Raw genomic sequence first — 16,825 nt, 5'->3', positions numbered from 1 at the left:
CATAGCCGCTATTCCGCAACGAAGAAGAAACCCGAGCGGAAGTGGTCGGAGCGAAGCAGAAGAGACAAATTCGGATTTCAGAAAATATTTGTTTTCCCAGCCATCTAAAGAACACTCAAAAAACAGTAAGAATGGCAGCTTCTTACTTTCGTGTCGAGCTCACGGCTATTCTGGACGTGCTGATTAAAACGGCGGTCGTGGACATTTGTACGCTGGCAGACAGCGTATTTGCGTCGTTACAAATGGAAGTGGAAAGATGCACTTCGGAAAATGAGGACTTGAGACGAGAGTTGCAGAGATTTATTATGGAGCAGAACAGTTCCATCGATTCAGAGGTGGTCGCCAAGAACCACAACGCCAGGGACAGCATGGGCAGAACTGAAGAAGATGCCATGGCCATAGCAGACGGTCAGTGGAGTGTGAATCAGCCGGGAAGTTCCTGCTTCAGCTAGTACTCGTGTTGTTCGTTTTCTGATCTGATGTTGTTTGTAAAAGTAGTTTACTCGTACAACTCTTCGTCCTTCTCCAAGACCGGCGAAAGATTGGCACGAAAGTCATGTGTCACACTGGAGCCAAAGCTGTCGGAAACTTCACCATTTGTCTTTCGGCTGCGTTTCTTGAGTTTCCCCGATGGCATCGAGCTTACAGTAGTTAGCCGAACATGCAAGAGGAAGAATTGTTGTAATCGTTCTAGCATATCCTCTTCTCTTGGGAATGACTAGTTCCACATAGGGGTGGAAAAATTGGGAGAGAGGCATTGCTTTTCAGGTGCTCGTGTGCAATTCCTCTGAGCCACAGGCTCCAAATCCAGAACCCCAACCTGCTTTGACCTATTTTGAATTACAAAATGGTCACTGGGAAGCTGAAGCCTGTGAAAAGGCTCGTGTCGGTGCTGCCTGGCGGGAGCGTTTATGCTTTTAAGTTGTGGTGTTGGAAGAAAATTCCAGGGAAAAGTGGAAGCTCTTAGCTGCTTGATTTAAATGTTTTCCCTTTTCAGATTGTAAGCAGATGGCTGGTGATGCAAGTAGTGAAACTGCAGCGGACATTGAGAGGGGTCAGTGGGTAAGATGTCTTAAGCAGTTTACATTCACGTGGTGGTGTGAGTCAATCCCCCATGTTGTCACACTTCAGTGTGGTAGGCAAAAGGTTTTCACATAAGCTTAGCTGTGTCTTCCTTTTACTGTCAAATATGGAGTTCTATACAAAATGTAAGGTCTCTAAATAGTGTGTTTATTACACAAATACTGTGTGAGTACACTTCGACAATGTAATACCATCAGAAAATGACTTGTATGTGTGACTTTTTGGGTAAAATCTAATAGTTTGGTGACTTGTTTTTGTTTTTCCTAGCAAGTGGACCTGCAAAGGCTGAGCCCTGCATTAGCAGGGATTAAAGAGGAGGTGACAGAGACATGTGTTAGCCACAGTATGGACAACAGAGTGGACGGTAAGGGCAGAGAAATTGTGTCTAAAGAGTTCTTGATATTTATCATTTTGACATCTTGATATTTATAATGGTAGAACTGACTTACAAATATCCTAGAATGAAGGACGTAGTCACAAACGTACTAATTACCGTATGTTTGATGGCAGGTATTTTTTTATTTTATTAAGTTTTTATTTCATTTGTGCTTTCTTTTCCCTACCTCTCTCTCTCTCTCTCTCTCTCTCTCTCTCTCTCTCTCTCTCTCTCTCTCTCTCTCCAGTTATATCCAGTGATGGAGTTTGCGCTCCTTTTCCTCTAATGTCGGAAAGAAATGGTCAGTGCTCTGACATCAGTCCTGACCTCAAGACTGAACTGGGGAATAAACGGACATCCGCTTTTCACAGTTCCCAGCCTGTAGGGGACAGTTGCGTCATTCCAGTCTATGAGGAAGAGAATGGGAGCCCTCCGCCTCTGGACGGAGACTGGGAAACCGAGCAGCTTGGCAGTCAGCACGTGCCAGGTGGTCAGAGAGGAGAGGAAGATGGCGGCGAGGAAGAGTTACAGCTAGACACGTGCATGCCACAGACACCAAGCTCGCACTGTGACTTCACACTGTTCGGGGGTTCCGTGAGATCATCCGTCTTTCCGAGTACTCTGCGGCAGACAGGAAGCACGTTTATTTGTAATATCTGCGGAAAAAGTATTCTGTCACAGCAAGGACTGAGAGTACACATGAAGGCACATGCTGGCCAAAGGTCCTTCACGTGCTCTCAGTGTGGGAAGAGTTTCACCCGGAAATCAACTCTGAATTTCCACCAGAACATTCACACGGGCGCCAAACCATACGCGTGTAGCGTCTGTCCAAAGTCGTTTGCGGACCCAAGTGCCCTTCGACGACATAAGGCCATACACAAGGCAGTGCGCTAGGTGCAGCCAAAGCCTTGTGGTTTAGACTGCCATGGACGTAACTGGTGCAGTCTGCACTCGGAGCCAACAGACAGTTCCACCTAGGGCAAGACATGAGAGATGCAATGAAAGAGAGCACATTTTAAGAAAGTTGCCGTGTATGAGATTGAGAGCCACTAGGTTAACGGTTTCAGATGGAGGGTATCGCAACATATGGTGTTTGTTTTTTTGTTTTTTTTTTTGGAAACGCCACTCTTTTTAATTAATACCCATAATTTGTTATTAGTGGCGCCCTCCAGTGGACAATGTTCATCTTGCTTAGAGTGTAGGAGGTCTTAACTTCTAATGTGAAGGAAAACGTCTGTTTTGAGCACAGAATTAAAGTACAAGCTGTGCTTATCCGATGTGACCCCTGGATGGCGCTGGACGTCTGGTTTTGGAAATCGTTAGTCCGCACCAGCATAATTTATCAGAGTGAAAAGAATCAAGTGTCCCTCCTCAATTTGTATTTTCCCCCGTTTTCGGTTTTTTTTCTTTAAAAAAATCGTACATGTTTCTGGTTTATAGAAGGGTTGGAGTTTGTTGCTATTTTTAGATATTCTGTGTGTTTCTGTGGGATGGTCAAATCTGCAATATTACATTGAGTAGATTACAATGACATCTTCGTCGACTGGTTGTACTTTTATGTTTAAAAGTAAATGTTAGTCTTTGTGTTCGTAGCCCTTCTCCATACACTAAAAGTAATGTAATGCTTAGTGTACTGTGTTAGCTATACATCAGCCTATTTTAATGTATATAACCTATTTTATTTATCACATATGCTTACATTTTGGCTGTGTAGTGTCGTCAGGATTTCAGTTAGACGCTTAACATATTTTTTTTTATTTTATTTTAAAAATTATACAGTTGCCTACGCTTAATTCGGGGTGTGTTGCTTAGTTTCTGTCGCATCTCGTCCCGTTTTAATCAAAATCTAGCTCGTTTAAGAGCTGCTGTTTGAACTCAGAAAGCTGGCGCCAGGCCACAAACTTGCACCACCTATGTTCCCGTTTGCCTCCCAGACCTCCAGTTCCGCCATGCGCAAAAGCGATGTGCAGTTGAAAAGCCCCGTCAACCGCATTCAATTAATTCCGCTTTCTTCCCATATTATCCTCACAGCGGAGCGAAAGGGGGAACCAGGTGATAGATTGCGCCATTAATTAGAGTCGCTGGAGATTTAATTGTTCTTAATGAATATAAGCAGTCTGTGGGGGCATCCTCCTAATCTATGATCGTAGCGTAGAGACTTTTCCCAGCTTCGATATGCCGGTGCTTGTGTAGAAGACAAGTTGGTGTCACGGGGGGTGTGAATAACATTTACGACATTTGGCTGACGATTTTATCCGATTTACAATTACGACTGAGTACGACTTGAGCAATTGAGGGTTAAGGACCTTGCTGAGGTGAATGAATGCTTAAACTTGTCCTGTAGACCATCGAACGCATTCCTTCTTTCCAAGAGCGCTTTTTATTTTAAATCGACCCCCCCTCCCCCCCTTTTTTTTTTCTTTCTACAGCAGCCTGCTCAAAATAATCGTGACTGTCTGGATAAATTTGCGTTTATGGTCCATGTTCGGTTGTTTGAATCCGCGCAGGAGTTTGGCCCTTCGGAAGGCCTTCGTGGCGATGCAGGTTGATGAAAGGGCGCGGTGTTTAGCGACAATAATCGTACTACCGATCTAATCTTACTGGTTTACAGTTTATGCAGCGTGGCTATCTTGACTCTGGGTCTCAGTTTTGTTTCATAATCCATCAAACTATCTTAATATGCTTTCTGTTATGGGAGCAGCCTTGTTTTAATCACTGATGCCCCTAAAATAGGTTGAGCCAACCATTGACTTCTCTAATATTAGAGAAGACATATAACCTACTCGAATCATCTGCTGCAAAATAATCATTTGACCAGTTTCAGACAGTCTGCTCAACAAAAACATTCAGTCCAAAAACATTCACTGCTCATTAGCATGGTTCCTCTTGTGCCAGCGTGGCTGAACGCATGCTTACACCCTCTGCCCCATCAAGGCTGTCATGGGCAGCAGCTGCTGGGTCCAGTTCTAGGCTCTAATCCTCACAATCCCCCATCCTGTCCTGGGGAAAATGCTCTAATTGGGGGATTTTCTCCATCAATATACCTGAAGAGCACCCTCTCCTCTTACCGCAGCCATTAATACTTCCTTCCTCACCATAGGAAAGTTTACCCACAGTAGAGGAACTCTGACTAGTGTATGGGGAAGCAGTGGGTTATGTTCGGTGGCACCGGTAGAAAGGAAACAGTGCTTATGTTTAGTGTTTTAAATAAAACAGTCCTCCATTACACAATAGCTTTGACTAATGTCCAGGTATGACTTGTGTGCCTTTAAACCACAGGAAACTACATTATGATCTCCGTATTTGGACAGTTGTCACCCGTCATGGCCACTATGGGCTGGACCCTTTCCCCATATGGTCTTTGTGAGAGGTCCTCGAGGTCTCCCATCTGTCTGCTGCCACCAAACGTTATAAGCTAAACGCAGCCAGAGCATGTGCTGAAGCAGTGATGTCTGTGGGGTAATTAGGGCAAACTGGGCCTTCGGGCCACTGACGCCGCACCCAGGGAGGCCTGATTGATTGGACTTTCATCTCCCTAACGGGCTGGCCGCCTGCCACCGGCTTGAACAGAGAGGAGAGAGCACATGAAGCGACTCGCCGATCCTTTCAGCAGACCTGTGTGTGCCACAGTCAACTCAACACAGAGACATGAGACCAAGAGCAAGAATACAGAAGCAAGCTATGTCAAGCTAGATTTATTTTAAAGACACATTTGGGTATGGGTATCAAAAATTCAATTCAGAATCAGAGGAAATGTTAAAACTGCATACAAATGGTTAAGTAACAAAACTAATGCATATTTTAATGTTATAAACTTTGGCTTATTCTTTATACATCTCTTGCTCCCATTTATCAAATCTCATGGACTCATCCTGTGAACCTACATTTAAGCCTCATTTAAGAGCTTTGAACAACAAAAGTGAAAGATGTGGGTCAAGGTGACCAAAGCGCTAGAATAACAAAATTATTTAGTGTAAAAAAACCCTGAATTCTCTCTACAAAATAACAAAAATATGTCCGAACAGGAAAGTCTCTCATATCCTTCATATTTGGGATTGAAATCTAGATTAGAAAAAAGACAAAATTAAATTAAATTAAATCTAAATTAAAGCATGCAAATCTTTTTATACCAGAGTTCTGTAAACAGCACTCAGTTTCACCCCTGTAATTACTTAAAGGAAGCATCAGCATTTACTCAAAAAGAGCCTGTTTGTTTTCTTCAGTTGTTCCTCAAACTAAAACCCTTCACAGAAGGTATACAAGGCTGGCTCTGCAGGCTTCCTTTCCAGACAAATTACACTTCTGTGTTACTGGAAATATGTGTGATTACCTTGTAACAATTGATCCTCATGTTGAATAGAATGAAATAAATTTAATGTCTGCCATTTTTCAAAATCCATAGGAGAAATCCGATTATGAGTAAATAAAATTTGACACGAAATATGGGACAATGAGAAACGATGCGTTTAGACAACTATTCTCAATGCGGCTTACGCCTATGCATCTTGACATAAAACGCCATTCATAAACACATCGTGCAATGTTGACATTTCTGTCAGCTTTATTGTTCAGTAGTTGAAAGTCTAACTTATTCTCTCAACTACATAAAAAGGCTGAAACAAAGAGGATGGGATTAGACAGGTGCATCTTTATGTGGTGGGCGGAGCAGCAGGGTGACCCAGTGGTCTGCCTCCTTCCCCCTCAGGGCGTGGCCTACCTACAGCTCCTCCCACTGAAGGGCACTGAGGCACATAGGCCTTTTGCCCCACACCTAGTTCCCATAGCCCCAGCTTTGCATCGCCTCTTACGCTCAAGCTGTGCTCAGACGTATTAGCCTGGTTGTTCAGAAAAGACCTTTGTCATTTCATGCTGTTGTCTTGATTATAACCTTTTTATGTTCTTGCGCCTCTACAGAGCTGTACAAAGACACCCATCAGAAGGTGGCGTGGGTGTTTAGAGGTGCTCAGCCTGACTGAAGTCACACAGCAAGCCTCACACATCACGTCACATTCGGTTAGGTCATACACACCTTTGTTTTTGCAAATGTTTATGGTTTCTGTGAATAGCGCAGTGAAATGCTTACCAGTAATATCAAGTTCTTAAAAGTTAGTATGCTTAAACAGAGTAATAACCTGAGGTATTTTTGGAGAAAAAATTGCAACATCAGTGTTGACAGTCTGGAAAAAAACGGGGGAAAAAAAAGAACTGAACATGATCTAACCAGCCTGGCTTTGAGGCACTCTCGTGATTCAGTTTCAGGGGTTTTTTTCAGGACGTTGAGAGCTTAGCATTCTGCCTGGTATGCATCAGACTGAATGTTCCAGAAAGCAACGAGCTTATGGCCTGGCTGCAGTGTGCACAATTCAGCCCTTTAATTTTTATTTAGGTTTTGTGTTTCACTTCAAGTCAGTTAAGCCTAAAACACTGACCAGATGTCAAAAACCTGTAGGCTGACACAAATCCTGCTATCTTAAACTGTTGTTGTGTATCTGATGATGTGGTGAAGAAAAACAGATTAATTGAGAATTACATTGCCATGTAATCTATTACAAACAGAAATAAACAACCACTTTTTTTCCCCCCCCTCAAATTTCCAGTCATTTGTCAACCACTATTGGGGTATTTCCTGGTGCTCATAAATATAACTGCTTCAAAGGAGGAGTCAAGAGTTTTTTTTAGTCCAGCTGAAAAATAAATAAACATGGTATTTACTTTCCTCATGTACTTCCCACCTTTTACAGTGCTGACCCTGATCTCCCACCATGAGAACAAAGACTGGGGACAGTAAGGTATTATTACTGACTCAAATCCCAACACGCTCAAAGCCCAGAGCTCTGGTTGGTTCTGGTCCATATATTCCTACCGCCCCATGGGCTGCCACGTTTTGTCCACGGACTGGACACGCTCCTTGGCTTTCATCAGAGTGGAGATGCTGTTTGCAAGTCCTCCAGCAGGTATTTACCCGCGAAGGCTGTGGGGCACTGGTAGGGTAGCGGGGCCACTGGCTGCACGCCCAGGCTGCTGGACACGGGGGGGTTGAGGAAGCTGTAGGTGGGGTATCCCACCTGCAGGCCCTGAGAGGGCCCCATAATGCCATGCACAGGTGTGGTGCTACTCAGTGGAGATGTCAGCCAAGGGTCCAGGGGCAGCAAGTTAGCCGTGAGGCCCGCATTGGTTTGCATGGGTGGGTGGTAGAAGGAGAGCACTGGATCTTCGTGGAGCTTCACCACGCTGGCATTCATCTTCTCCTGACGCCTCCATTTGGCCCGACGGTTCTGGAACCAGACCTGGGGGAAAGCAGACTTTAGAAGCTTATAGATACCTGTTCTTATTTAAATCGTAACTCCCAGCACTGAGTTGGTGTCTCATGATGTTGCTGTATTAGAAGCTAATAAGTACAGAGAAAAGGTCACAATAAACTGGAATTTCCATCACTTCTACTTTTAATTATCTATAACATCATTGTGACGTTTACAAGCCCATCAAAAATAGTCTAAACATTAAAACATGATTATAAACCATACCAACACTGTTCGGGCAATTAAACCCAGGCAATAAACTTTGCTGAACTCAGTGTAATGGACAGTGATATAAACCTAGAAATCTCACTACACTCAAAGAATATTTATTTATTTAAACAATAACACAAGACCTAGCACAAACTGGTCAACGTGAATACACTGGAAGACGCACCTGTACTCGGACCTCGGGCAGGCTGACCTTGATGGCGAGCTCTTCACGGCTGTAGACGTCAGGGTAGTGGGACTTCTCGAAGGCGCACTCGAGCTCATGCAGCTGGTACGTGGTGAAGGTTGTGCGGTTCCTCCGGTGCTTCTTTTTTGGCTGCTCCTCGTCTGCCTGTTCCGGAGACTTCGCATCACCCGCAGCTGAATTCCGTGCCTCCTCTAGGTCAGCCTCACGCTTATTGGTGAATATTTCGGATTCTGAAAAGTCAATTTTTAAATTTACAATCATTCCACATAAATTAAACCCAACAAGAAGTTTTTAAAACAAGGCCCATGGTAGCAGCTGCAATTAGAAAAAGATCTAAAACAAGCTTGATGATAATGACGGTGCTTTTCATCATCACCAGTGGGAAGTCCACTGCATGCCTGCAGGCTGTTAGTTTATAAATGCAAAAAGTGCATGATGCATATTTTAATGCTCAGTGCTCACCTGTAGCACGCACTTAGCACTGCACAAGTGCATGCGGCTTTGTGCCACCTTCTAATTCGAGTACTGAAACAGACGCATCTTGCTAATTCCACTGACAGACCCTGCCCTAATCTCCCTCAGATTATTCTGCACACAGGTCTGGCGGTACCACTACCACTGCTAGGGGAGACGTTGCTTCAAACCTCTAGCACAGTTTAACAAGCCATTGGAGGGTACAGTAACGTAACTGTGTCCAGTGCAAAGATGACTAGCTGGGTGGAATGGCTCCGTTAATGATCTGCCATTCAAAACATAGAAAAATGAGCACGTCCAGCCAATTAGAAGGCGATTCTTTGGCATCAGCAAATTTAAACAAGGTCCAAAAAGTCACTCTTCTTTTGTACACATTTCATTTCACTGAATACACATTTAATGTCACTGAATAAATTGTTGGCAGATTTATGAGTAGTAAAATGAACTGATGGTGGTCACATTTTACATATCTTATCCATCTGTGTTTCCAGCTAACCACTAAATACTGTCAGACACTAGTAACACACTTAACAATCAGCTGCGTTGCCTTATTGTGGCTCAAATACTTCATGATCTGGTAATCAGAGGGAATTCTGTAGTAAACATGAGCTGAATGGAAGATGCCACAGAAAGAGAACATTTCATTAACGGGCTTCTCGAGCTCTCTAGCTCCGCCGAGGCCGCCCTCGTTAAGAGACAATAGCAGAGGCTGAAGTAACACAATGAGGAGGTCAGGGCCACATCAGAGAACACCACACCGCAGGACTTCATCATCAAGCTGCTCAGACTCACTGGCAACATGAGGTGAGCATGGTCATTTTAAAGGGTCAAGACAAATCCCCTCGCCGAAGTGAATATGGTCGTTTTAAGGGGTCAGGACAGATCTCATCACTGAAGTGAACATGGTCATTTTAAAAGGTCAGGACAAAGCCCATCTACTCTCGGTCTGGTAATTATACCAGAGTTCATTCAAAATAAAATCATATTATCAAGTGTGTCAAGTGTTCCTACACTTGACCTTTCACCTCAATAAGAGGATGACAGAGGCACCATTTGTGTTAATGAGGCAGGAAATGCTGAAGATGAAAAGCAGGATGTCAGTTTGTTGCATGGTTTTATCCCACACTACAACGCACAATAATAATTACTCAGCATGGCCTGCAAAAACAAGTAACACAAGCTTCCATGTCTTCGGTAAACCACCCACAATATTTACTGCTGAGCTCAGGCGGTTCATTCCAGGTGCTAATTGCATTTAGTTTCTCACATGTTGCGCAGGAAGGAGGCAGAGCTTGATATGGCTGGCCAACAATGTCGTCAGTCAGCTCACCAAACTGTAAGCATTATCTACACCTGCTCCGTTCGTTCTTTCATCACGGACAGCGTTCTTGGCCATGGAGACTCTGACCTAACGATGAGTGAAACGGTGGTTCTCTTGGTTCTGAGATAGAAGGCGGCTTATGAACCCAAAGTAAAACATGGATGGAGAACATTTTGTGCACGAATGTGCTATTTGTGTGATCTGATTTGTGGAAGGGAGAAGATGATCTTTCACAGATCTTTGATTAAATTGTCAGTGGAAGACAATATAAGTCCGGCATTAGAGTTGAGAGAAAACTGTGTAACAACACTGCATGAGAGGAGGATTCTTTTAAAGTTTAAAACTATTTTAGTCTTATAAAACTTGTTCTGGTGTTTGAAGTCGTTCCAAAATACCCGCAGAGAAAAAAGGGAGTGGCAAATTGAAGTCACAAGATTTTTAAAAATGATTATGGCTGGGAAACTTGGAACACACCAAACCTCTATCCACCCTCATGTATGACAGCTATCCGACAACACACGCACGCACGCACGCACGCACACACACACTATTATGCCAGTAACAGGCTAAGCAAACTAAAACTTCACTATCACAATGTTTAAAAGTTACACCAGGTACAAATGTCCTGACACGATGATTCAACACTACAGTTTTCTTTTTCCTTCTTACTTTTAGAATGTACAGTACATTCTGTTGTACCATGTGATTTTCCCAGCAGGAATAATTAACACCACTAAGACTTCCGGGCAGGGATAAGTAAAACCACTATGACTTCAAATCTGGCCCTTTAAAAATAATGAGCACTTTCACTGAAATTCAGCTTCAAAGTGATAAACTCAGAGGGTTCATCACCTACACACACGACCTCTTTGGCTCTCTAATGCTGATCTGATAAAAAGCGGTCAAAATACCACAAGGGCCCATCTTACACCAATCAGGAACTCACCATAGCAAGCAGCTTGCTCTGGGCAGTCCCTCTGAACCTGGGGTCCGCAGGAGTGTGCCGGGGAATCCTGGTTTTCTGGCTCCGCGAGACTTTCCGCCCCACCTATGTGGGACCCAGTGCTGGCTCCAGAATGGAGTAACGGGACCTGCTCCTTGGCAAAGCCAAGGATGACATCGACGCCGTGGACATGAGTGCCAATCGCCATCCCTCCTGTCATCGTCTCGTGGAAATTTCCGGGTGAGAGGCAGCTGTCGTCCACCGTGTTCATAGTATCCGGTGACAAATGCATCCGAATGCTGGGATGGTCCTCTCTCGATGAGGAAAAGCATCCAGTGGTGGAGGAGTCTGACTCTAAGAAATTCCCTACTTTGGGAGAAATTCCCTGCTTTGGCCCTAGTGAACACAGTCAGAGATGATGTTGTTTTTCATTTATGACTTACAAATGATGGTAGTTCTAAACTTTGCATTCCAGGACATTTAAAAGTCTGTAAAAATATTTAACAACAATTAAAAAGTATTTTGTATATATTACACAAACACCTTAGAATGTTAAAATAAATCACCAATAAAGAGAAAAACATTTGACATATATTTACAATAACTGTTAAGAGAATATTCTGTATCAATAGCTTTATACTAACCCAAGCTAAGAAAAAAAAAAAAAAACACACACACGTTCAATATACTTATTATGATTTACAAAGTAAATACAGTTTTCGGTGTTTTAATCTGATTTGTTCTCAAAGCAAGTCGGACGATATCCCGCAATAGCGCCAATGTGTTATCATTTTGGTGGTAATGTAATACAAATATGCCAGAAACGGTGTGAACCTACGAAACAGACTGGACTGAAGTACATTTTGTAGGCATGAAACTACAGTAATACACAGAATAATCATAAAGTATGCCTACTGCTTCTACAAGGCTTCCAAAAGTAAGTTGTAACCCAACTTTTATTATATTGTTTTATCAAGAACATTATGACTAAATCTGCAAATCGTTAACATGCAAACTTGCGTTCACATGCAAACTTGCAGCATCTTACCAATGTTTAAATGCTTTAAAGACGTTCAAAAGGCAAAGAATACTTTAAAAGGAATATTAAATGTAAAATTCATACTTTACTTGATGCCACTCCGTCAATGCCTACAGCCTGACACAAATCTAAAACCGTGCGAATATTCGACTCAAGCAGGCTACTTCGCATAATGCCAATGAATCTAGAAGCACCATTCTGAAAGTGACTTCTTTTTAAAAAATTAAATAAAAAAAATGTAAATGTTGCGTATTGCGACCTACCTACAGTATGACAGGATGTTCCCTGAGGACTAAGTCGTAGATCTGTCACCTGTTTCGCCCTAGAGCTTTCGTTGATCTCTTTCCTGCGAGGCACAGGCCACCGAAATCTTACGTGGCCGCATCGCCTCGCATTTAGTAGACTATTAATATTCCCGCATAAGCAATTTCAACAAAGTAACGTGACAAGTTTAGTGTTTCTGTGAGTTTTAAGCAGACCTAAGAAGAAGAGAAAAGGCAGTTCTTGAGGATTAAAGGAGCGCGTTGATCAGCATCCTTCCCCTTTAAGAATGACTGACACACGTTTGTTCTGGTCAAGTAAACGCTCGTAATGTGGCTTGTGTTCACCACGCAGGAGGAGGGCTAAGATAATGAAGCAACTAGCGGACTTTCTTTCAAAATTCTCTTGATTCAAATACAAAGAACGGAGAAATATTTTGCAAGTCCGTCCCTTAATTATCAAAGTGAAAATTTCAGTGTGGTAACGTTTTGTATGAAGCAGGGAAAAGCTGTATTAATTTAGATCAAATAAACTGACATATTTTAAAATATATAAGATATACAAATTTATATTTAGATTTATATTGATGTGTGTGTGTGTGTGTGTGTGTGTGTGTATTTATGGCACGCATAGGAGTCCAGACTAATGATTGTGGTTAATTTAATGCGTTACATCTCAAACAAGCAAATATTTATTCAATGTTATTTTTTTTTATTAACGTGTTTAATGGTGCACTTTTGCGGATATGCCGCACTCAATATTAACCGCAGGATAATAACAATATGATTTTCAGTATGATCAATAACTCACTGAACTCACTGAATGTAACCTGGTCAAGTTCCATCCTGACTGTTGTTTAATTAGTCATATGTCAAAATAAAAAGACTAAATCAATAACATGATTCAACAGTTCTTTCTCTATTAAGTAGTGCAGTTTCATTATAAATTAAATTTCTACACAATAAACATATTCATCTGAGATCATGACCTTTGTCAAGGCTAATGAAGACCAGGTCTCATAAGTGTAGCAGTCAAAATATATTCTAGTAGGCTTTTTTAAGGCCTGCCCTTAGGGAGGAATTAATTATGAGTGTTTTCTCTTTGCGTCAATGTGCATACTGAGTCTGATATTCCTGCAGTGGTGAAATATTGCTCTGATCATTTTTTTAGAAGCGTGTGCACTCCAGTCAGGGTTTTCTTTGCAACGTGAGTGTTGTGAGTGTTCTCCTTTCTTAACAGGCTGTATACTTAAGGACTGTACACTTTATTGCATTTATATATTATTATTATTATTATTAATAAAACCTGGCAGTTTTAGAATGCTTATAATCTGCATATTAAAGTGAAATGGTCTTCATAAATTCTATTGGTGACAATGTATAGCATGAAGGGGAAAACGTTTTTCGGTGGAGGCAAGTTAACAGGCCTGACATATCGATGTAAAAAATGTGACCTACACTATGGTGACGAGGACGAGCACAGCGTTGTGCAGCACCCCTTTTCCTTTCCCGGGGTGGCGGCTCAGTGGTTGAGGTACTTGACCTGTAAATGGAAAGTTGCTGGTTCAAACCCTACCACTGCTGCGTTGCCACTGTTTGGCCCTTGGGCAAGGCCCTTAACCCTCAGTTGCTCAAGTCATAATTATAAGTTGTTTTGGACAAACGTGTCAGCTAAATGTAAATGTCTTCAGTTGAATCAGTTAAGCAGGCAATGCACAACTATTAAGCAGCTCAGTTTTATCAGATGACACTGTAAGTCTCATTGATCCTATTAGTAACACAGCAGCTGACAGTTACTTGGTCTGAATTTAGTACAAGCGCGGGAGATGGTGGAAAAAGAGAGTGAGAGATTGGAAAAGCATGTAAGACAAAGAACAGAAAGGGAATACAACTGAGACCGACTGCTGCATGTTATAAGCTCCAAGAAGTCCAGGAAATGCGAATCCCCCTCAGTTTATGCTGAAAGGCTTAATTCTGTGCGCTGAACTTGGTGTACTTCTGTGGCTTGTTTTTATTCAACATCACCTGTTGATCCTCTACATACAAGTCCCATTTCCTTTGGCAGCCTCTTGTAATCCACAAATAAGCATTCAAGACTGTCAAGCCATTTACTGAACAGATGTCCACTGGCCCTCAGCCATGGAGACAATTATTCATTACACTACATATCCATTGGGAGGCTTTTAAATCCTATGATTTAATTTCTCTTTATTTTTTCACCTTTGATTCTATTGACTGTCTGTTTTTTTGTGCTAAATGACAATAAATCTTGGAGGACAAACACAGGAAATAAGAAATAGGAAAATTTAAATATAAAGCTCTTTAAAACTAGACAGGACTGCGTTTAGTTAAAGCTTTAGTGTCAAAAACTTTGCTCTTTCCAAAAGATTGTTCCTTCACAGTGACAGCACTGCCCTCTTCAGGCAAGAGCCTTAAAATGCTTGAGGATTTTGTCTAATGCGATTTAATTAATTAACAATTTCCAATCTAAAACAAAACCAGTGCAATTAGCCCTGTCAGCCCTGCCCTGTGAAATGCTGTAATCCTTCACACTGGGATATGATCATTTAAGATTAATTTCAACATTGATTGTTTACACTGGTCAACAATGCAGAGAAAACATGTTTATTATGTATTTCTCCATGCTGAGTCCAAATATGTTTTCGGACTTTTTCTGCCACCCTTAGTTTTTGTTCCAGTACGTCATCATTATGTATAGTCTGGAAAAGCAGTACCAAGAAAAACGGATCCCCTCTATGTTGTCAGACTCCTGGACACTGAGGAGAGATACTCCTGAAGCCACATACAGGCAAAACTATATATTGTTCATTTTAGAAGTACATTTGAACATATTTCAAGTGTAATAACAGAACACTTATGAACAAGTAATATATAATTAATGTAAACCTTATTTGTCCTGTCATTTAAAAACCATAAGTGATAGAAACGTGCTAAAAACACATTCGAATTCAGTGTGAAAGGTATTAAAAAGTCCATCTACTTTACTTTGTGAAACAAAAAGGTTTCAGTTTTGTTCCTCAATGTTTTTGACTGGGCATTTATTGATGTTCGTGGTGCCAGTGGGCCAGATAATGGCACTTTCACTACACGCTCAAAGACTCAAAGACAAATACGTTTCTTTAGTGGAGAAAACCTGAACTTGATGAGCTTGTTTGAGTTGCTATTATGAGACATCGTTTCTCAGGAGGTTAAAAATGAAATGTTTATTCAGTTATCAGTTAAATACAGACCATACACCTGATTTCAGATCAGTTATATATCCCAGTCTTTGGCAGGCGAAGCCCACCTGGTGGGACGTTTTGGTGACTCACCAACCATTACAGGTTAGTCCATGTAAGCCATATATACAGTTCCATCATCATCATTGCAGTAATTGCTTGACTTTTTTCGTGCTGTGACTTCTGTGCAGTGGATTACACTTGCACCAGGGGGGGATTAGGAAACCCAAATCAAAAGAAAACATAAAAGATAAAACTAAAGCCAAGAGACTCTGCTGTAATCCGATTTCACCTTCTCCCTACCTCATGCAGCTTTCGTTCTGTTTGTTGAGTACCACTCATAAGAGGTGCACCAGAGCTCTAATTAATTATTAGAATTATAAATTATTAGAGTTCTAATTAATTATTAGATCATTTTTTTACAATTATAAATGAATTTATTATTGGACATATTTAGTTATATAGTCTTCTAATAAATTAGGTAATGAAATGCAAAATGCCAAATACTCTTAAGCCTTATTTTATACATCACCACAGATTTCTAACTTCCTGCTGTAAGGTGTCAGACTTTAGTTGGCAATGCAGCACCTCATTAGACTGTTAGGACTCCTTTCTAGCATCTTCTGAAAGTAACCATGTGAGGAAATATCAATAAAGTTTCTCCAATCTTAACACTACTTCTGTGAAATGCATAAAATGCATTTTATATACATGAAAAAGGTGCAATATGAATAGCACATTCATTATTAATAAAGCATCAATATAAAGATTAACAGATTTGCACAACAGAGCACAAGAAGAGGTTTGCATTGAACACCATTTAGGTAAAACACTTACTGCATAGGACCATCCTGTTCTATAATAACCTGCATGGTCCCCACCCATTCAGAAGGCAAGTGCCCTTTAAATCATTTTAATATGCTTGGAATTGTCTAGCTGATTCTTTTCATTAATAATTGCCCAGCTTCCTCTTTATGGATTATAACTCATGGTGATGAGTCTCAGCCTGTGGACAATGTTGCAAGTACCAGGTTTATAAAAGCATAAAACAAATGGCATCTGTGATTTAGGAATAACAGGGCGCCAATAGGTGGTTACCCAACCAAATTAGGTTTCAAGAGAATCAAGGGCATGTCTCTTTACACAGCTCAGACCTCAGTCTGAAACATCCTGTTTCTCCAGAAACCTTTGTTACAATTTTGGCTCCCTCTACATGCAGTTACACAGAATCTTCTTCAGAGATATCTCAGTCTGCCAGTGTGTGAAAATGCTGGAAATCAAATAAAACCTGAGACCTTGGTGTTGCTCACACCTCACAGTGTCTGCTTTACCAGGTGAGCCACAGGAGTGTACATCAGTGATGCAATCAGAAATTC

At 41.5% G+C, this 16,825-nt stretch overlaps 2 protein-coding genes across 2 annotated transcripts; one reads left to right on the top strand and one right to left on the bottom strand.

Moving 5' to 3' along the window:
• The first annotated feature begins 2 nt into the window (after positions 1–2).
• Positions 3–3,252, top strand: LOC113577804 (uncharacterized). Its single transcript, XM_027010677.3, has 4 exons — positions 3–408; positions 998–1,062; positions 1,351–1,447; positions 1,707–3,252. Exons 1-4 carry the CDS (start codon positions 132–134, stop codon positions 2,351–2,353), a joined length of 1,086 nt encoding a protein of 361 aa, XP_026866478.1. The 5' UTR covers positions 3–131; the 3' UTR covers positions 2,354–3,252.
• A 789-nt stretch (positions 3,253–4,041) lies between these two features.
• Positions 4,042–12,497, bottom strand: rx1 (retinal homeobox gene 1). The gene is given in 5 exon segments (XM_081708201.1): positions 4,042–7,401; positions 7,404–7,746; positions 8,153–8,403; positions 10,915–11,307; positions 12,218–12,497. Coding segments are annotated over 4 exon segments (966 nt in total). The 5' UTR covers positions 11,204–11,307; positions 12,218–12,497; the 3' UTR covers positions 4,042–7,318.
• Between the last annotated feature and the right edge of the window lie 4,328 nt (positions 12,498–16,825).

Source organism: Electrophorus electricus, chromosome 26 (assembly GCF_041902795.1).
Source record: "Electrophorus electricus isolate QZ-2024a chromosome 26, ASM4190279v1, whole genome shotgun sequence".
NCBI classification, from domain to species: Eukaryota; Metazoa; Chordata; class Actinopteri; order Gymnotiformes; family Gymnotidae; genus Electrophorus; species Electrophorus electricus.
The sequence above is the reverse complement of the archived record's forward strand: the minus strand, read 5'-3'. Positions and strand labels throughout refer to the sequence as shown.